The 20462-nt window shown below is 56.3% G+C and overlaps 7 protein-coding genes across 7 annotated transcripts; 3 read left to right on the top strand and 4 right to left on the bottom strand.

Annotated features, from left to right (window-relative positions):
• Positions 1-251: 251 nt before the first annotated feature.
• C8Q71DRAFT_860791 (uncharacterized protein) lies at positions 252-1733 on the bottom strand (the record flags this gene model as incomplete). The annotated part of the gene is made up of 10 exons (XM_047927829.1): positions 252-305; positions 357-631; positions 697-784; positions 843-902; positions 951-1052; positions 1109-1191; positions 1245-1442; positions 1496-1550; positions 1621-1633; positions 1693-1733. 10 exons carry the CDS (start codon positions 1731-1733, stop codon positions 252-254), a joined length of 969 nt encoding a protein of 322 aa, XP_047775804.1.
• Positions 1734-4229: 2496 nt separating this feature from the next.
• C8Q71DRAFT_249575 (uncharacterized protein) lies at positions 4230-5654 on the bottom strand. Its single transcript, XM_047917296.1, has 4 exons — positions 5415-5654; positions 5330-5358; positions 4982-5036; positions 4230-4930 (listed from the first exon to the last, which is right to left on the bottom strand). Exons 1-4 carry the CDS (start codon positions 5534-5536, stop codon positions 4474-4476), a joined length of 663 nt encoding a protein of 220 aa, XP_047775803.1. The 5' UTR covers positions 5537-5654; the 3' UTR covers positions 4230-4473.
• Positions 5655-6525: 871 nt separating this feature from the next.
• On the top strand, positions 6526-8254 carry C8Q71DRAFT_726118 (L-tyrosine:2-oxoglutarate aminotransferase; the record flags this gene model as incomplete). Its single annotated transcript, XM_047921744.1, has 5 exons — positions 6526-6652; positions 6702-7206; positions 7272-7369; positions 7423-8075; positions 8132-8254. The coding sequence occupies 5 exons, from the start codon at positions 6526-6528 to the stop codon at positions 8252-8254; spliced, it is 1506 nt and encodes a 501-aa protein (XP_047775802.1).
• A 527-nt stretch (positions 8255-8781) lies between these two features.
• On the bottom strand, positions 8782-11030 carry C8Q71DRAFT_860789 (major facilitator superfamily domain-containing protein; the record flags this gene model as incomplete). Its single annotated transcript, XM_047927827.1, has 11 exons — positions 8782-8835; positions 8894-9228; positions 9412-9573; positions 9631-9721; positions 9787-10036; positions 10092-10182; positions 10240-10547; positions 10624-10677; positions 10727-10736; positions 10792-10829; positions 10894-11030. The coding sequence occupies 11 exons, from the start codon at positions 11028-11030 to the stop codon at positions 8782-8784; spliced, it is 1530 nt and encodes a 509-aa protein (XP_047775801.1).
• Positions 11031-12308: 1278 nt separating this feature from the next.
• On the bottom strand, positions 12309-13613 carry C8Q71DRAFT_776101 (uncharacterized protein). The gene is made up of 4 exons (XM_047924644.1): positions 13379-13613; positions 12543-13301; positions 12386-12484; positions 12309-12331 (listed from the first exon to the last, which is right to left on the bottom strand). Exon 2 carries the CDS (start codon positions 13111-13113, stop codon positions 12571-12573), a length of 543 nt encoding a protein of 180 aa, XP_047775800.1. The 5' UTR covers positions 13114-13301; positions 13379-13613; the 3' UTR covers positions 12309-12331; positions 12386-12484; positions 12543-12570.
• A 978-nt stretch (positions 13614-14591) lies between these two features.
• C8Q71DRAFT_776096 (phosphatases II) lies at positions 14592-17797 on the top strand. The gene is made up of 6 exons (XM_047924643.1): positions 14592-14685; positions 14741-14851; positions 14905-15070; positions 15118-15278; positions 15336-15464; positions 15521-17797. Exons 1-6 carry the CDS (start codon positions 14662-14664, stop codon positions 17678-17680), a joined length of 2751 nt encoding a protein of 916 aa, XP_047775799.1. The 5' UTR covers positions 14592-14661; the 3' UTR covers positions 17681-17797.
• Positions 17798-17991: 194 nt separating this feature from the next.
• Positions 17992-19917, top strand: C8Q71DRAFT_776095 (methionine adenosyltransferase). The gene is made up of 6 exons (XM_047924642.1): positions 17992-18122; positions 18180-18211; positions 18264-18866; positions 18917-19091; positions 19144-19380; positions 19431-19917. Exons 1-6 carry the CDS (start codon positions 18038-18040, stop codon positions 19475-19477), a joined length of 1179 nt encoding a protein of 392 aa, XP_047775798.1. The 5' UTR covers positions 17992-18037; the 3' UTR covers positions 19478-19917.
• Positions 19918-20462: the final 545 nt, after the last annotated feature.

The following is a 20462-nucleotide window of genomic DNA, read 5'->3' as shown; positions in this document are numbered from 1 at the left end:
GATGAGCCCTGCAATATCCTCGAACGAGCAGGGTCACTACGTGTCTCAAATGATTGAGCTAGGGCAGTGACAATACCAGCAAAAGAGCGACGACAATGTGAGGTGGTAGTCTGACATGCATGAGCTACGCGATGCGTGGACACCGCAGCAACCGTGTCTATAGCGTGTATCTAGCCCTCCAGACCTCGATACGACGGGCAGGCCCCAGTCTGCACAGGACGGAGGCCGCCAGGGACGTCCACCGGACGTGCCTAGGGGCGATCCGCGACCTTGGGGTACTCGTCATACTGAGACTGGCCTTCGCTCTGTGCACGAGACCGATGAGTGTACAGCAGCGCTTGAGGGAGAGGGCGCACTTTGTCTGAGGACATGTCGACCACCGCCATGTTCCCATCAGCGTACGTCTCCTGGTTGACGTTGATTTGGATCGCGCGCGCGGTCTGCAACTGCGGCAGGCTCAGGCTCGTGGCGCCTATCGTCGCGTCGCGCTGCTTGCGCATCGTGTTGCGGTTGTTAAGCAGCACGAGCAGCGAGTTGCTGTAGGCCTTGGAGAGCGCGCCGGCGGGCGTCATGAAGTATTCGGTTTCCTTGAAGGAGTTGTACAACGAGAGCTGGATAATCGCCAAGGCAGCTGCGAAGGGAAGGAAGGTGGTTATGAGGCATACATCGCAGACAGAGGTGGATCATGAAACCTACCCGTCATGAAGCCAGTCTCGACGACGAGCTGGATCAGCTTGTTGACCATCGTATCCGTCTTCTGGACACCACTGCGCTTGCGCCATAGCTGACGCACGGGGACTATGAATCCACCAGACATAGATATTTCAAGGAAGCTCACGTACGAGGTAAACCATGGAGATGGTGATGACAATATCACATGCCGCGCTTCCTCCGATCCATAGCTACGCAGGTGTGAGGCTATGGGCGCACACCTACGACGACGCACTCACCGCGACGGACGTGGCCTCAATAGGGATCTTCTCCGACGTACTGTTATAGACAAAGCACGCTATGCCTTCCGAGAAACCGCCCGCGCATTGCAACAGTGAGATCTAGGTAAGCAGGTGGTGTGAACTCTCGAGGGTTTCATGACACGAGGTTGACTTACGCAGACGATGCACCCCGCAAGAATCTTCGAATTGCTCAGAATGTATATCCGCCACGCGTAGAAACATTGGGTCACAGTTGCAACTGTATGGGCGGCATTAGGCGGAGACGTGAGAGTAGACTGGGACTGGACGTACTGAGAGCCGACTGAATGACCAACTCAAATCCAGTCAGATACGCCGCGGTCAAGCCCTCGAAGCTGCCAAAGCTGTAGGCCAGTTGGTGGAACGTATCGTGGGTCAAGAGGATAGTTTGGATGGCTTCGAAGAGGTACATCCAGTAAACAACGACCTTCACGAAGAAGTGATCCTTGTAGTTCGCCTGATTGTACATATCTTCGATCGAAGCGCGTGAGGTCAACAAGTGCACAAAACGAGTACTGACTTACACAGTTGGACCGTGAGGACACCAAACAGGCCCCAGTTCAACTGAGAGCCTAGCAGCTACATCCGGGACATCACAAAGCCTCCTGTTCAACGCCCGTTGCAAGATGCAACACTAATTCGCACTTACAACCGGCCCTGCACTGAATACAGAGATCAGCCAATGCTGGAGAATACGAACAGGCAGTGACATGAGACTCACATCTTTGCAACATCTGCAGGTATGTCTGGGCACTCCGGCATGAGGGTCTTTGGGAGTTACGACCACGGTCTGGCTTCCGTTGTCCCAATCGACGTCCCCTCTTAAGAGTCATCGAGCGCAGGTTGCGCTCTGAGATGTGAATTCGGAAGAAGCTACAATCGGTTGACGGCCCTGATAAGTTATGTAAAGCGATTCACCGTGACGATCCGGGCAGATGATGCAACTATGCGAGACCGCTGCCAGTGCTACTTAGCGTGGTTACCGGCGACCCCGGTCAAAAGGCCTCAAAACCCTTACGCAGGACTCCGAGTCGAAACGCACGCCGCTTGTTGTGCCACAGATAAAATGGAGTTAGGTACTCAGCCTTTTTGCAAGACGGTCCTTGCCATTCTATCATTCTCTCTCCCTCAATGCCCGTCCACTTTCGCCTCTGACACAAACTGGGGATTGCTGGTTGGTCTCGTAGCGGAAAACTTCGATGGCTTCGCTTATGTAACCGCTGGAGACACCCGCTCGTACGTACTTATTTGATGGTTCCTACCATTCTTGAATTCCGGTGCTCGCCGAGATCTGTTATTCGCTGCATGCGCGCGCTGTGGGTTTCCCCATATGTACACCTCCATCCGCGCGCTGAGCCTGCTGAATCACTCGATTAGGTACCGTAGCTGTAGATTTCCTCAGGCTGCGCGCTACCAGGCGCTACCCCGAGTCGACGGCAATCCCGTCGACGACCTCCCGCGGCGCTACAGTGAAACGTATCATAGTTTGGCGACCTGAGTTAGAATGTCGGCGTGGAGGTTGCAGCGAGGTGGACTGGCGTCCTGAGCGAGCCGCCCTGTCGTATGGAAGATCGAATCTCTGAATCTGCCGGCGCGTTTCCAAGGTCGCTCAAATGGTCAACGACCTCCAATGAATGCCTTTCTTAAAGTTAGTAGGAACCTCCTAGTGGCGCTGCGACAGTATTTGCTTCCGCAATGTACACCAACAGATAACTGATATGACTGTAGACCAGAACAGTGGTGGCCCCAGGCCCCGGAAACGACCTGTTCCTGGCGGGTCGCCTGTCCTGAGGAACGTTTCCCGGAGTCCTGCGGTGCGGTGGCAGGCGGTCCCGACATCGTCGGGATGTCTACATGACATCATACATCACTGCAAGCGGCCGTATCGTCAGATCTGAGCGGCAGCATTCATGCATCCAATTGTTGGAGGAAGCGTCAGCACATCCAGATCTGAGAGCAGGCGAGATGGATGGACGGACGGCCTGTGGCTTCAACTGCACAGTGTGGCCCGATGCGGCTACAGGTTCAGTACAGTTCTGCGGCCGAAGGTCTTCTACTGCGTCGGTCTAGGCAGATTGGGGGCTACAGCAGCAACGTCAACGGCCTTCGAGAGTAATGCTATGTGATTCATACCAGCGGGAACTCGCTAGTATCGTCAACTTGCCAGCCTAGTTTCTCGTCTATACTCACTCACACTAGCCTCACCTTCTCCCGACCTTGACTTACCGAGTGCGACGTTCTGTGATAGGCTGCTGTCCTGCTGCCCCGCTACCCTGGCGATTCACTGTGCTACAGTTTCCATTGTTGCGTCGCTTGGAGAAACCTATGGCGATACAGCCAGAAGGCGTTCACGATCGTGCAACCACCCGAGCTCAGCACTGGCAGCGGTCGGTGCTTCACGAACAGCGATGGACGAACCTGAATTGACAACGAACCTGAATTGACTCAACGAGACAATGATGCTCCCGACCCTGGCTCCCTACAATTCCAGCAGGAGCGGCATTCGCCGCGGTCAGGTCGTCCTAGTGGTCTGCCTACGGGAGACAGCCGTGATCAGCATGTTCAAGGTGGCAGCGATGAGAGCACTAGCCAGGCAGCCGGGTAGCGGACTCAGAGCGTGGCGCTCGCCCTGCGCTGTATTTGTATCGGACAATACTGTACTGGCGACCACTGGCAACCCTGAAGCCTGATGTATGAGAGACGATCGCGACTCTGGCAGTACAGCGTGCGTGTCCTCGATGTGATGATATACAACCTTGTCCGACATACTTACTGCTGGTAGCCTGAGTCGATGTGACATCAGCATGCGGTTGCATTCTTATGGTGTTGGTGGCGCGGCCAAGCCAAATCATGGCCATGAGAACTTGTGCCATGCCTGGTTGAGACGTCAATGATAAGACGAGTAAGTCTGCTAGCATGCCCGACGATCTCGCGACTGTCATAACGATTGAATATCGATACCTTGTAAGTATGTCAACGTGCATGAGGTCGAGTTCAAGGCAGAGGATCGCCATCGCAAGCGATCGGCGCGGCGTGACAGTGCGCACCACGCCTTCAAGCTTCAAGCTTACAGGCCTCGTCGAGCGAAGCTTGCTGGAGATAAGTAAGTGCACGTTCGCCGGCGATACTTAGTCAACACCCACTGGACGACACGCCGCGACAGCTGTGACATAGTAGATGCAGTAGATACGGGCTGCCTTCTCTTCGTAGAACATACGTGCTATCGATCTTCAAATGGATGCGAAGGAGAATTGTCGCGACAGCTGAGCGGCCTGTGTGATAAAATAGAAGGCACACCCAGCGCTGCGTCGAGCATCTTCCAAACTCGATATGATTCTGTGTACACGGAGGCCGGGTGCACTAACGCGTTGACCCAGGGCGCGGTAGGCTAGACGTTTGGAAGACGCGCTATACTGTTCGAAGACAGCGAGGAGCGGGCGACACCGTGTTGGATGGGGATATTCACTGCATCATTGAAATTCGTCGACGCTCAGAGGCGCTTCTACAACGCGCTCGGTCGAGGTTTGAAGCCTTGAGGCTCGAAGGTGTATGTGCTTTGCATATTGTGGATGCAGGCGCTGCGAATGGAGTAGACGGCCTTAGTCACCGTTCCGTTATATTGCGTCAAAGCCTTGGGTAATGAGCAGCAATGAATAGCCGATTTCCATGGAGGTGTGGTTAAATGGAGGAGGATCTGCCGGGGAACGAAGGGAAGCGGAATCGGAACCCTGGACGTCGTGTGTACGACAGCAGCCGCCAGACGTAACCAGTGCGCGCTCAGAGACGCGACCGAGGAAAGGCTCCTCAGCGGGGGAGAGGACATGTCGTACGTGAGGTGGTAAAAGCAATGCTTTGTCCGCATATACCAAGAAGTGGCAACAACAGCCTGTGGATGAGGGGACACGGGTTCTACCTCACCAGCGCCATTGGGCTGACATAGCAAGCCAAAGGACGAGAAACTGTGAAATGAACAGCGGTGTCGCAGGTATTGAATAAGAACCGCAACATACCGACGGCCCCTAATGCAAACAGGACGTGCCGTACTAAATGCGACGTCGCCCGCATCTGGTAGAGGAAAATACGAAATTGTCAGCTACGAATGAAGGGCACGAGTACTTGGCCCACGACTGATAGACATATGCGAATCCGCCAAGGGGCCGTCGCATCGGCGACCCGTGTCCGCGGGTACAGGCTATCAGACACGAAGGGTATCCTCGAGCTCGATGTATCGCGCGATGACGAATGCGCGCATTGAGAGTGACCGTGACATGGCCCAAGGACGCCAAGGATAACCCCAGGGGGCATCCCACTTCTAAGTAGTGCAAAGAAGCCTTTTGAAGAGAGGTGGAGGAACGCACCTCGGGCCCTCGAGGAGTACCAGTCTCGCCTCACATCAACTCTGCAGTTCAGACGGATGACGAGACAGATGATGAATGTGGATACCTCGACCGCGGGCACGTCAAATACCAGAATACGGCCCCATACGAGGCGCTCCCGGATCGCAGGATGCTATAACTCATCGATACCAGATGGATAACATCCCCGCGGGCGGTACGCTGGCACATAGACTACATACGAGGCCGATGTACCGCACGGGATCGGAGGTGGCCCTGGTGAAGCGGAGAAGAAGGACAGGGATAGACCGTGTGCCATGGCCCTGGCGGCCTATGGGTGTCTGCCGCGGGGGCTGGCTAGGATATATTCAGGTATTTGTCGCGAAGGCCAGAGGGACGACGAGCGGACGACTTGAAGCAGGCGGAAGCGCGTGTCGAGCGTGGTGGGATTGCCATACAGGGAAACGATGGGTCTCAACCGCTCGGTGGCTGTGCAGCTCATCTCTTCTGGCAATACATCCACGACATCGAACTCCGGTTTCCCCCTTCTTACTGCTCATCAGACGCGTCGGCGGCCAATTGACATGCAGACCGTATGCTCCAATACCCCACCAGTCCGCGCGTCGCCATGCGTCGACGTGCGCCGCTCCCACCTCTGTCAGGCCAATCAGTCGGCGGTCACCGCTTCTGTCGCGGTGCGACGCGTAGAGCTCACCACCAACATTTCCTACCATTTCTGGGAGCGAGAAATAACGTCAGTGAGCTCTGGCCACGGCGGTCCCCCATGCCGCGGTACGTCGGGCGGATGTTTTGCCTTGCAGTGTCTGCCCCTGTTATGACTCACCGTCCGGAATGGAATCTTGAGACGCCTCCGCGCCTCCTCTGCTGCTTCTAATGCGGCATTTGCCAACCAACTCTCGCAGGGCCTCTGCGATGTCAGAAAGGATATCTGATGCGGAGTGCACGTAAACCTAAGTTTCGCTCCGTTGACTTCTCCGGTCTCAACAGGTGTAACCGGCCCTGACCACTGCCCACGGACGGATCATGCCAGGAGTCATATCTCAGTGTCCTGACAGAAAATTGGTAGCTTCATCGCTGATCCGGCGTCTTGGTATATAACACCAACTACCTGGACTGCATCGTCGTTATTCCCTTGACAGCCCGCTACTCCAGGCCACCCTCGCACTCTCCTTCCCGCTGACCCGAGTCGCTGCCCTACCATGACTGGCACTCCCGTCGATCTCTCCCACCACCTCTCCCAGGAGGCGCGTCTTCGGAAGCCCAATTCCATGAAGGAGATCTGGCGACTGGCTCGTAGGAAGCCGAACATGATCTCTCTGGCAAACGGTGCGTCCTCACGTCCCTTGTGTACGACTCCTGCTGACCCTTATCCTAGGCGATCCTCACTCGTCGCTCTACCCTATCAAAAGCCTGACTTTCGATGTCGCCTCCGTCACTGAGAAAGACCCGGTGGCGACCTGGCGCGCTGGATCCTCTAGTGCGCCCTCGCATTCGATTACCTCCTCGCGCGACGAAGCACCAGTCTTGCCTGTGCGCACCGCATTCCAGTACACGACGGGCGCGGGCCTCACAGAGACACAACAAGCGGTCACCGAGCTTACGCGTTTCTACCACAACCCTCCTGATCACGTCGCGACACTGTCCCTCGGGAACGGCGACGGTGTCACGAAATGCTTCCGGCTGCTGGGCTCGCCTGGTGATCACTTCCTGGCCGATGAATTCACATTCAGTGCGCTCGCGAACGCCGCTGTCCCTCATGGAGTCAAGTGGGTATCTGTCAAGATTGACGAGGGCGGTCTGATTCCGGAAGACCTTGAGAACGTCATGGAGAACTGGTCGGAGGAGCGTGGGCCGAAGCCTCACGTGCTCTACACTGTACCGTATGTAACATCCTCCAGTGTCAGACGCCAGCAGCGTAGCTTATCTGACTCGGCCTCTACTCTAGATGCGGACAAAACCCGACTGGCTCTACATTAACTGTGGAGCGTCGGAAGAAGATCTATGAGCTTGCCCGCCGATTCGACCTTCTCATCATCGAAGACGGTACGTAGAATTCGACTTGTCCTCCAGCGGCTCGCTCATCTATGCCCTTCTAGATCCCTACTACTTCCTCCAATACACCTCCAAGCCGTCCACGCCGGAGGCACAGCCCGCCCCGGCCGGATCGGATTCGCAGTCCGCCCTCTCGCCGCGCGGGCTAGCGCCGTCCTTCCTCTCGCTCGACACAGACGGGCGCGTGCTGCGCGTCGACTCCTTCAGCAAGGTGTTCGCGCCGGGCATGCGGCTCGGGTTCATCACGTCGTCGCCCTTCTTCCACGCGCACCTCGTCGCGCTCACAGACTCGTCGACGCAGCACCCGCACGCGTTCGGCCAGCTCTTCCTCACGGAGCTCCTCGGCCCGGCAGGCTGGACGCTCGCTGGCTTCGATGCGTGGGTGCGCAGTTTGCGCGATGAGTACCAGCGCCGGCGAGACTTCTTCCTCGGTCTTTTCGAGAAGGAGGTGGCGCCCCTCGGGCTGGTCGACGCGAGCGTGCCCGACGCGGGCATGTTCGTGTGGACGAAGATCAATGTCGAGAGGCACCCGCGGTTCAGAAGGGAAGCGGGCAAGACGAAGGGCGCCACGACGAACTGCAGGCAGCTCATGGAGGAGCTGTTCGAGACGTGCTTGGACAACGGGCTCGTCGTCATGCCTGCGTGGGTGTTCGCGCTCCCGGCGGATCCCAAGTACGATGAGAACCCCATCGCGGATGTAAGTGTCCAGCGCTGTGATATTTTGGGCGACAAACGTGCTGATACGTCCGATAGCGCATGAACTACTTCCGCCTTACCTTCGCTGGGACGGAGGAAGCCATGGAAGAGGGCCTGAAGATCTTCGGCCAATCGCTGAAGGAGTTCTATGCTGACCAGCCCAAGTGCATTGAAAACTAAGATATCGCACCGCATACTATAGATGCTGAACACGGATAGATCTCTCGCCATCCCACGGACATCATCGATGCAACACCTAATTATTGTACTTCACTTATGATATCTTGGCTATGTACATCCTGTAGAATTGGTCACACAACATGATAGATGGTCCGGGATCGCGCAATGTACCAATCTGCTTCTGCTCTTGGAGTCAAATGATGCCATCGAGTGTATCGCTTTCTGAAACGTTTGGGAGAGACGCTAATAGACTACATATGCATATGGGCGAGGCGATGCTGGCGGCCTCGACGCTCATTCAAGCACTTTGGACAAATACGTCGGGCGCGAATGCTGCGCGTCCGTGATGTGCCGTTGAATACTAGAATACGCGCAACTCGCAGTCTGTCAAGAACATTCCAATTCATTGCGAATACCTACATTATACAGTACGACAAGTAACTAGTCATAGGCACGTTCAAATAACGTGCTCTCTCCAAGCAGATATGATACATGCCTCCCGAGATCCTCCATAGATAGCCCTCTCGTCACAGTACGTACCGGAAGTCACGGTTCTGCATGTCCGTGAGATCCAGGAATGCCTGCACCACGGCCAAGTCAACGACCCATCCAAACAGAAGTCAACGCAGACAAACGTACCTTGTCGACCTTCTTCTCCTCGCCCTTCTCGTCCGCAACATACACATCGTCGTACGTCGTGTCGCGTGCCTCCCTGTCCCTCCTCTTGTTCTCCCGCGCGAGGTAGAAGCGCGTCGCGAGTAGGATGAACATCGACGCCGCCCAGCACGCCGCGAGGATCGCCCACGGCACGCGGTTGCGCGGCTGGTACTTCGCCTGCCAGTACTGCGGCCCGACGGCGTTCCCGACGGCGTAGCCGACCATGACGATTGCGTTGGTCGTCACGCGCTTCGTGTGGCCCGCGGTGACGCTTCCGACCCAGGCGAGGAAGATAACGAAAGGCACGATTTCATTGACTGGAGAGGAGTTGTCAGCATTAGACGTCGAACGTAAGGGAGGGGGTAGCGGAGAGGATCAAAAGGTTGAGCAGTCACTTTGAGTGTGGCAGTAGAAGATAGGATAGATATGGGACGAGGTAAAAGCGATTTCGAGCAACAGAAGGCGGAACGAGGTAGCAGATGAAATAAGCAAATACATACTTGCAATCCAATATGAGAACAAGAGGCCGACTTTGTCAGACCACGGCAGCGTCGTAACGAGGATCGCGCCAAGGATTGCGACGAGGTAGTGCAGCGAGCACATGTACGCGCGTCCGTGGGGCCAGTACGACGCACCCATCGTGCCGATGAAGATCCATATGACTATATGCGCGCATCGTCAGCACCGGAAGGGAAGGAACGAGCAAACAGTGGACCCACTCTCAGCGAGGCCGTCCACACAGCCAAGCAGCGTCGTGTCGATCTCCGAGAACCCGAACTCCGCGACGATGATCTGGCGCTGGTTGCTCAGCTGCGGCGCAGTCTCCCCGTCAGCAACCGCGCATCTGCAGATTCAAAAGTCCAGCGGCCACTCACAGAGTTGGTGACGTTCGAGATCGCTGCGAAAAAGAAGAAGAGGTATGTTTTCGGGTCCTTGAAGACTTCGACGATCTGCTCGCGCTTGAGGTGCTTGTTTTCGACGCCTGCCTGGTTCACCTTGATGCGCTCAATGGCGACGACGCGCTCCTCCTGCGTCAGGAAGTTTGCTGTCGTGGGCGAGTCGGGGAAGAAAACCCAGAACAGGATAGCGGTGATGAAGGTAATTATCCCCGTGATGATCATAAGCCTATGGGCCACACACCAGTTAGTTCGACGGAGGCTCGGACGGCGGGACGACGGACCATTGCCAGGGGGCAAGTGCGCTGTTCGTGATGTGCAGTGTACCATACGCGACGAGTCCGAGGAAGATGATCGCCGTCCCATTCATCAAGACTATGCACCACTCATCAGCACCATTCCACAGGATCCCTCACAGTGAAGACTGCTCACACCAATAGCCAACTCTCCTCGTCTGCTCCGCTCTCGTGTAGAACATTGACGTGACAAGCATGAAGCCTGGCGTGATCGCACCCTCCGCGATGCCGAGGAAGAACCGGCACACCAGCAGTGTGCCGAAGCTCTTCGCTGCGGCGTGGCAGAGGAGTGCGATGGACCACACGAAGATATTTAGGCTGACCCACTTGCCGACGGGAAACCTTTGGAGGGCGTAGTTCTGCGGGAGCTGAAAGCCGAGGAAGGCCAGGTAGAACACCGTGCTCAGCCAGTCGAACTGGTTCTGCCCGAGGTGAGCATCTTTGCTGCGAGGTGGGTTAGTTGGTTGTGGCCATCGAAGAAGAGTCCCTGGAACAGCCAGAGGAAGCGGAGTGGACGTACAGGATTCCTAGGACCGCAGACTGGCCGAGCGTGGTCTTGTCAGCAAACTGCATTCTGACGCTGTGTCAGGCGCGCAGTTATTCCTGCCTTGTGTGATACGTACAAATACAGGACTTTAGGGTGGAGGCATGAGCATCCGAGAACAGCAGAAGCTACGACAGTACTCACTGCACATGAGGGGGAGGATGCGGAGGTCGATCTTCCGCCTAGTTGAAGTGTCACATCCAAGTCAGTCAATAAGTGTTCAGTCATGGCACTGCATGTACGCACTTTACTCTGTTTGCCTCAGCAGGATCCACCGCCATGTCGCTCCCAGCGACCAGTTGGGCGGCCACATCGACGTCGTGGGACTCAACGACGTCGTGGTCGGCACCGCGCTTCTCGATGGACGCGTCAGAGCTGCTCATGGCTGCTGCAGAGCGAGGGGGCGCCCGGGGGAGAGGGGAGAGAGGGGGTGTTCCGCTGGAGAGGGATGTGTCTCAGACGGTATGTATATGGACACGCCGGTGTTGGGTCCATTTTCCGAGCGCCAGAGGAAAGATCGCGTAGATGATGATCACGGACGGATGCTGAGAACGCTGTGGTTTCAGAAGCAGTCCGAGCCTGTCCGAGCATGCTCTCCGTCATCCGAGTCGTGCTCCCTGGCCGGCGGACTTCGTTCTCCTCAGGGTCTAGTGTCGAAGGGGTCAACACGCTGCATTACCCAAGCCTCCGAGCCTCATCGGAGGCGGTATGAGGCGGCGCGGAGCTCCGAGTCAGTGCGATGCAGTACTTCTGGACGGGATCGACGGGGCATGATGGGCAGACACCAAGGCGAGTGAGTATCTCGTGGTTCGGGCAACAGCGGGCGCAGGGTGCACGTCCGAGTCGCTGCAGCCAGCCACCAGCGCGGAGTTTGCGTCCGGAGCACTCGCGGCTAGTGTCAGCGGGCGGGTGCCTGAACATCTCCGATCTCGATCGATGCAATCTTGCTTGCCCATACACTCGCCAGCACGCTTGTCCGCCTCAGTCTGCCATCCTCTGCGCAAGGCATCGTACAAAGTAGGATACGTCCAACTCGGGGTAGGCTGTACATGCCGTCCAACTACGGGAACAAGTACTGGCATCTGTCACTCGACACAGATGTGCCTGAGCGCCAACACCAACTTACGGTATCGCCAATGCTACTCCCGACTGCTCTTGAATCACCGTCGATCTGAGTCAGAACTGCGGTGGCCGTCTGCGCATCTTGGAAAACGGCGAGGTGAGTACAACGGCAGAAATTCCTGTACTGACAGTGTGTTTCTCCTCGCTCGAAGGTTTCGTGCTCGCCTCCGTCGCCACCGGCTGCAGGCGCATCGGATAACATAAATACCGAGCTGAAGAAGTCGAACTTATGCGAGTTGTCGCGAAGTCTCACCGTATAGGAAGACAAGTACGCATTTTGGTCCATCGCTTGAGGTACGAATGGTCCAGCTTGCTGCATCTAGAGCCATGAACACGGTCATGGATATATGCGAGGCAACTAGATTGGTTACCCGGGGAAATCGCTGACGAGACCAATATACTGCTCGATTGTGCCGGGGCTAAGAAAATACCCAAGGCGGAATGCGTGAGTGACATAAGCCTTCCCATTGGTGGGTAGTAACATAGACAGCCTACAGGAAAATTCGAGTGATTATCCAACAGTTGCTGACCCATCACTTTCGAGGACACTTGCAGGGCGGCTCTGAGGCTCGGAGTGAGGCGTAGACCACCTTATCCTTCACCATGCTAAACATACAGAAGTCGAAATATCATTATACCCTCCCAGGCTTGTACGGTATCAGTAGTCCGATTTTCTGGTCCACGAAGATCATCGTATAGGTTCGTCTAGAAGGCACTGGTAGCAACCATATGAGGACGTTGTACGCGCGCTACCCACAAACAGGATGCCTCACCGACGTTGCAAACATCCTATTCCAGACATCATGCAAAGGCAGGTTTGTTGCTTCCGCAGTTGTAGCCATCGCATGGGATCGCGCTCGATGATATGTAGTCCACTTGCTCTGGCTTGTCTGTGTGCCATCCGCGGTAGCATTCGCCGGTAGCCTCCACGACGCCAAACATCGCGCTCATGCCTTGACACAGACACGGATACAGGCCAGTGTTCCCCAAGTCGTGCGTATCGTCCGAGGATTGATGATAGATGACGCAAGCATTTGGCCCGTTCTCCCGGTCGCGATAGGTCCTGTGGCACCGCACACAGTGGCGCGCCACCGCACTTGCCAGTGCCGCTCGCGCGCCGGAGAAGTCGATGCCCACCCGCTCGAGTGACGCGATGACTTGCGCGATGCCTTGCACGGATGTGTTCGGGTCGTATGCGGCGCGGGCCAGGATTGTGGACAGTCCGTCTAGAGCACCTTGGGAGAGGGCAAGTGCCAGGATGTCTCGAGGAGAGTAGGAGGGAGGAATGGCCTGTTGGTCATTGATAGACGATCGGAAGGCTTGTAGGAACGACGAATGAGACATGTCGTCGGCGAATATGGAGAACTGCAGGTACACACAACAGACGGGTTTGAAGAGGTGCAGCAGCGAGAAACGGTACTTATAGGGTGCTCATCTGTTGGAACGTGGCCACTTGGACCATACGCGCTTTGTTTCGTTTTGAAGGACAAAGAACATGGAAAGCGTGGCTCAAGCGTGCCAAAGTGCCTATACTAAGCAACCGCAGTGGCGGTCAGCGCGTGGAATGTTTGATGCTTCTTCGGCCTCTTCAGATATACAATGAACGTACCTCAAGCAAGTCGAGTCATGAAGCAGACTTCTGAAATCAGTGCTCCCGAACTCGACATACGTTAGCGGCCAATTGTATCAGCAGCTGCGTACGGTGTCAGCAACTCTACCACCTTAACATTAACAACGAGGCCAGAACGCCCCAATACCAGGGTGTATGCCGCCCGAAGCCAACGACACGACATCGAGAGCGGTCTCAAGTCTGGGAGCCCTTGCAGGATGTGGCCAAAGTATGACGGTCGTTATCGCGGAAAAATACTTACAGTGAAAACTTAGTTGTCGCGTAAGACTTACTACTTAGTTGACACGTGAACCGTACACTTTGGACATAGATTCATGCCGTTTCGTGCACTTGGCCTCTACAATCATGCATATTTCTTGTCTAATCACTACTACTGTATATATTTTGCAGTACTTGAGACACCCATTGTTTGCTTTGTGTTTGCTCACCTAGAATGCCCAAGTCCGCTTCGGCGGCTGATCAATTGCCTAATGCGGAATCATTAACCAACAGTTGTGACAACTACTCTGTCTACGCGCACTGCGGCTGTCCATTGCATGGCATGGATAGCGGCACGAACCTCGGAAGCCCGATTATACACTCGGAGCTATGAAATGCCTTTTAACACTCCATAGCCCCCATTATTGACGAGACGAATGGCCCGGGATGCTTCAGTAGGAGAGCCATGGCCTTGAGCCCGCGGTTCTCATAGTGTCGAAAGGGAAGGATATTTTGATATGCATCAAAAGTATATAAAGTCAATACAGAAATGTCATGCATCACAGAGAATAAAGGGGAAGCCATCTGGCGCAGTGGTCCTGGCAAATGCGATGTTCATCCCGATTTGGCAAGGCCGCCTCGGGCACGTCGGGCGGGCGCCAATCGCACTAAGTCTAAGTCGCGCGAAAGTAAGTAAGTCATCAGAGTAAGTCAATCGCCGCGGAATTACGACCTGCCAGTAAATATTTTACCGCGAAACCGTCACTCATACCAAAGTCGCCCTCATTGAGTTATTCTAATCTGATTCCAATTCAGAGCAGCCAACGCATCCTGAGTGAGTGACTTACGAGCTAGTGCGTTCTGGCGCGGTGTTCAGTTGGTGTACTGTTCACAATGTCGATAGTGTCGAACGCCACTCAAGTTTGGTTGCAGAGAGCTGTAAGACTTAAGTCAAGGAAGATGGCCCAGTAAGCGCCCCGACCTGACTCTCAACCGGCGCTCCCGGCACTGGGCGGCCTTATTGGGCGCGGGCTGTTCAGCGACCTCCCTCCATCTTGCCGGACATGGACTCGATTCGCGTGACGAAGGTAGGGCATATCAAACCAATGATCTCGACGCACCAGCAACAATGACTATGTCCAGGTCGAGGGCGTGCTCTGCACCAAGGGGGGTAGTACCGCACCAGGGACCGTGCATCTGACCGCTCACCATCTCATATTTCACTACGATGACACTGGACGGGAGGAGATGTGGGTCAGTCTATAAGCTCCGCTCCGGCTTGACGTTGAGTGACTTCCTCGTTCCAGGTTCCATACCCCCTCATATCTCTCGTAACGCGTCTACCATTGAACCTGCAAGGACAATGTACGCTCATGATCCGCACACGAACGTTCGAGACCATCACTCTGCTGTTTGTGCTGGAAGCTAGTGCGATCGATGTCTTTGACACGGTGAAAGAGCTTACCGTCGCGAGTGCGTATTCCCGAGTGTTCACCGTTGCTTCCTGACGCCTGCCGCAGCGTCGGTAACGCAGCTGTACGCTTTCTACTATGTGCCGAATCCTCCTTACGCGGTCGACAACGGGTGGTCGATCTATTCTCCAAGAGAAGAGTTTGTACGGATGGGGGTTGGTTCGCGCACGAAGGCATGGAGATTCACGGATATCAACAAGGACTATTCGGTACGTCGCTATGCTGCCAATAATCTCACTTATTCATACATAACGGTCAGTAATTAGTTCTCCCCAACGTATCCCGCACGTCTTGTTGTTCCAACCCGTATCAGCGATACGACATTGCAATACGCGGTTAAGTACCGCAGCAAGGGTCGGCTCCCTGTATTGACCTATCTTCATTGGGCGAACTACGTGAGTCCACTGCGCATATCTTCTGCGTCCGCGTGCATGTCTCATGAACATGCTAGGGAAGCATCACGAGGTCTAGCCAGCCTATGGTCGGCCTAACGCAGAATCGTTCTATACAGGACGAGAAGCTCATAGAGGCAATCTTCCAAACGCACTGGTCGCCGGAAACCCGAGCCACTGCTAGCCCTGTTTATGGCGCTACGTGCACCAATCTCATCATCGATGCTCGCCCGACAACAAACGCAATGGCGAACACCGCGAAAGGAGCTGGTACCGAGAACATGGACCACTACAAGGAGGCCAAGAAGGCGTATCTGGGGATCGACCACATTCACGTTATGCGCGAATCGCTCAACAAAGTGGTAGAAGCCCTGAGAGAGGCCGACGTTGTCTCAGCAGTCGGACAGACCGACACGGAGCCTGGCGAGGAGCTCGGCGTACCCGTGCTAGACAGACAAGCGCTGCGACGTTCTGGTTGGCTGAAGCACATCTCTGCCATCATGGAGGGCTCGCTGCTCATCGTGCGAAACGTACATGTGAACTCGTCACACGTCCTCATTCATTGTTCTGATGGGTGGGACCGCACGGCACAACTCTCTGCGTTCTCTCAGCTCTGCCTCGACCCCTTCTATCGGACCGTGCGTGGGTTCCAAATCCTCGTCGAGAAGGAATGGTTATCGTATGGTCACAAATTCTTGGACCGATGCGGGCATCTCTCGTCGGAGAAGTTCTTCCTGACACCAGTGGAGAACACGGGCAACGCGAGCGGTGCGGAAGCCGCCCAAGCATTCCTGGCGTCCGTGCAGAACAGATTCGCGTCGCAGGGCCACCTCAAGGAGACGAGTCCCGTGTTCCACCAGTGGCTGGAGTGCGTCCGTCAGGTGCAGCGGCAGTTCCCGGAGCGGTTCGAGTTCAACGAGCGGTTCCTTCGGCAACTACACTGTCACCTTTACTCATGCCAGTTCGGCACGTTCCTGTTCAACACCGAGCGGGAGCGACGCGTCGGCGAGGCTGGCAATCCGCCGCCGTGCGATAGGACGGTCAGCGTCTGGGACTTCTTCAACTCGCCGCCGGAGAAGGAACTGAATATCAATCCTGATTACGACCCATCCGTCGATGATCCCTCTCGGCGTGGACCCGGCGCTGACATGGGCGTGCTTATGCCCAACCCGAAGGACGTGCGCTTCTGGCACGAGCTGTACGGTCGCACAGACGAGGAGATGAACGGAAGATTCGTTACGCGACAGCTTGCTCAAGATCCCGAGTATCACGGCGCCATAGACACTGCTTCAGATGATCCTGTCAATGCTGGTGCGGTGCCTTCCTCCGTCCCGCTTCCGCCGTCTCCTGGAACCACCCCGTCCCCTAGCATCGCGATCCCACAGCCGGAGGCTCGTCAAACGGTTGACAGAATCCCTTCACCGTCGGGTCACGCGTCGTCCTCGTTGAACCCGGGATCGCCTCGAACGCGGCATGAAAGCATGCGACGGTTTGATCGCACTCTCTCGCCGTCCGCGCAAGCTTCGCCCGTTCCCCCTCGAACCCCATCGCCTCTGTCCGCCCGGACATACTCGTCTGGACGCCCACAGGCCGGCATGCCATCTGCGGACCTCTTCTCGAGCAGCGGCGTGCGATCGATGTGGGGCCGCTTCTCTACAAACGCCACCGCTGCCCTGTCTGCCGTCCAGGACGCGTACGGTGGGATGGCGAAGGATTTCAAGACGCTCTCACTGAGCGCAGCCAATCCTGGGGACGGTCAAGGAGGCGAGCTGAAGTCGCGGGATGAGATTGGTGCCTGGGGCGAGTCGGAAGCGGCGCGACGGCCGTCGTCGCCCCGCTCTGCAGCGATGGCGCAAACATTAGGCGCGAGCACGAATCCATGGGCGACGTCGCGGCCGACTGTGCCATCTGTCCTGCTGCACAACCCTTGGACAGCAGCAGAGTCTAGCGCGCCCAAGCCGCCAGCGAAAGATGTCAGCGTCTCACACACACAAGGATCATCACCAAGTGATGTGTCTGGCTTGCCGCTCGACCCCACAATCGCTCTTCCCAGCTCGCCAGCCCCGCGTATACGTAGTACCGAGAACGTCCCCCCGCATCCTGCGCCGATAATCTCGGACGCGCACCGGTCAAAGCCACCGTCTCCCAAACCGCCCTCCCCGCCCCCGTCTGCACCGACCACATCCGCTTCGGACCCTCTGGGAGTCGGAGTATGGTAGGCCGGGCTGAGGATGGATATTTTGGGCTGCAGCGCTATAGACACGACCTGATTCCCATGTACAGTGTATTTCTCACTCGTGCTCGTTTATGTGAATGATGTAGCGATACTGGTCCCATGCCGCCGCCGTGCTTCTGAGAACGCTCTGCGTGTACGAAGAGTGGCCCGAGACGTCCTGCGAACGTAAACCGAGATGCGAAAATGGCCGCATCGAACGATACACCGCAGGCGAGATGGCGTGCTGGGCGGTGCACGGGGTCCCTGGCAGCCAAAATATAGAGGCTGGTGTAAATTCTCCCAGCTGCACTCGCTCGCTGCCTCTCGTCTATCGCCCTCGCTATCTCCTCCTCCCGCACCCATGTCCAACGGTACAGCGCGCGCCGCGGCTCTTGCCCCAGGCCATTTCCTCTTCACCTCCGAGTCCGTCGGCGAGGGTCATCCCGGTGAGTAGACGCGCATACATGACGCGCGGGGATCGAGTCTAATAGCGCGGGGAACAGACAAGATCTGTGACCAGGTCTCGGATGCCATCGTACGTTGTACACACTTGAGCGCGCAGGATGGCTGCTTACAGTCGTGTATAGCTCGATGCCTGCTTGGCTCAGGACCCGTTCTCGAAGGTCGCTTGCGAGACCGCGGCCAAGACCGGTATGATCATGGTCTTCGGTGAAATCACCACCAAGGGGCAGATCGACTACCAGAAGGTCATCCGGGAGACGATCAAGGAGATCGGCTACGACGACTCGTCCAAGGGCTTCGACTACAAGACCTGCAACATCCTCGTTGCGATCGAGCAGCAGTCGCCGGATATCGCGCAGGGTCTCGACCACGGCTCCCTCGAGAACATCGGTGCTGGTGACCAGGGTATTATGTTCGGCTATGCAACGGACGAGACGCCCGAGTACATGCCCCTCACGCTCGTTCTTGCCCATCGCCTCAACGCTGCGATGTCGAAGGCCCGCCGCGCTGGCGTCCTTCCCTGGCTCCGCCCCGACTCGAAGACCCAAGTCACGGTCGAGTACAAGAAGGAGGGTGGTGCTACGATCCCGCTCCGTGTCGACACCATCGTCGTTTCCACTCAGCACGCGGAGGAGATCTCCACGCCCGACCTCCGTAAGGCTATTCTGGAGAAGATCATCCCGGAGGTTATCCCGAAGGAGCTCCTCGACGAGCGCACCATCTACCACGTCAGTCTATTTATTTCCTTGTGTCTATGCAACCCTGACACTGTAAACAGATCCAACCTTCTGGCCGTTTCGTCATCGGCGGTCCCCAGGGTGATGCTGGTCTCACTGGTCGGAAGATCATTGTCGACACCTACGGTGGCTGGGGTGCTCACGGTGGAGGTGCCTTCTCCGGCAAGGACTGGTCGAAGGTCGATCGTTCGGCGGCGTACACCGCGCGTTGGATCGGTAAGCTCTTTCGCCGAGTGACCATCCTCCACTACTTACGTTGGTTCTACAGCCAAGTCCCTCGTTGCGGGTGGTCTTGCGCGTCGTGCGCTCGTGCAGCTGTCGTACGCTATCGGTGTTGCGGAGCCGCTGTCGGTCTTCGTCGATACCTACGGTACCGGCAAGAAGTCGGACGAGGAGCTCGTCGAGGTCATTCGCAACAACTTCAACCTCAAGCCCGGTGTCATTGTGCAGGAGCTCAACCTCCAAAAGCCTCAGTACCGCAAGACCGCGTCTTACGGTCATTTCGGTATGTAGATATCCAGCCGTACCAGGGCCATAGGCTGACACTTGTCACAGGCAACGACGAGTACTCTTGGGAGAAGCCGAAGAAGCTCCGTCTGTGAGCTGGCTGTTGTCCCGCCGACAACGTCTGTCTCTGTCTCCGCGCTATTCAGCGCAATCTGCATCTGAAGTCTATCTTCGCCGCACCGGAAGTTCATCCTTCCGCCTATTTATCATCAATATTGGTTGCATAGACGATACCGGACCCGCCGCGCATTCGCACCTCCTACCCGCCGTCCCCCGCACACCGCCCCCTGTGCTCCTTCCTACCCGCCCCCACTCTTCGTTGGTCGTGCAGACCGCGCAAGCCGCATCTGCAGACTGCTTACGATGACGCCGAGTGCGTTCACGACGACTCATTAGTACCGTTCGGCCTAGAGCAGGTCGGGCGCGTTCCTGCTTACATTACACGCTGGGTACACAGAAGACGACCGATAATGTTGTATGTAATAGTGGGATAAAATACAACCGCGTTCAACCGCGAGACGATGATCACAGCTGGCGTCGAGAGGATGTGAAGTAGCGTGTGCGTATGGTGGACGGGTAGGTCTTGGTTATTGGTTGCACGGTGAGAACTGAACAAAGTCGTCTACATGGCCCTTCCCTGTTGATATGTTTGAACTTCCAAGCTCGCTGGAGGCTACGCATGCTCAATGATCCCGCAGTTCATCAATGTGTCCAGAGTCCCGGCGGAGGTTGCGACTTGTGATTCGTACATCCAGCTTCGTTCCGACATGGGGACCCATTGTCAGTGCCAACCTCAGGAGCCTCCTACCGGTGATCGTGCTTATGTTGGACCGAAGGTGAAGTGCCTGCCGAACGTTGTACCCCGCAATACCTGCGACACGTGCTAAGAGTACTACAGTGACGGCACCAACTTCTACGCGCAGACGTGAGAGACATGTCTCGGAACGGCACAGGCTTGTGTGAATGGGCATCCCATGAATGATAGTACGTAACAGCGGTCTTCACGCGCTTCGAGTGATCTGAATAGTGACCACATTCAACTTTGGTAGTGAACTACGTTGCACGACTCGCACTGAGATG

This window comes from Rhodofomes roseus (genome assembly GCF_022264815.1).
Source record: "Rhodofomes roseus strain CIRM-BRFM 1785 chromosome Unknown C8Q71scaffold_20, whole genome shotgun sequence".
Classification (NCBI taxonomy): Eukaryota; Fungi; Basidiomycota; class Agaricomycetes; order Polyporales; family Fomitopsidaceae; genus Rhodofomes; species Rhodofomes roseus.
This window is presented reverse-complemented; position numbering and strand designations above follow the sequence as displayed.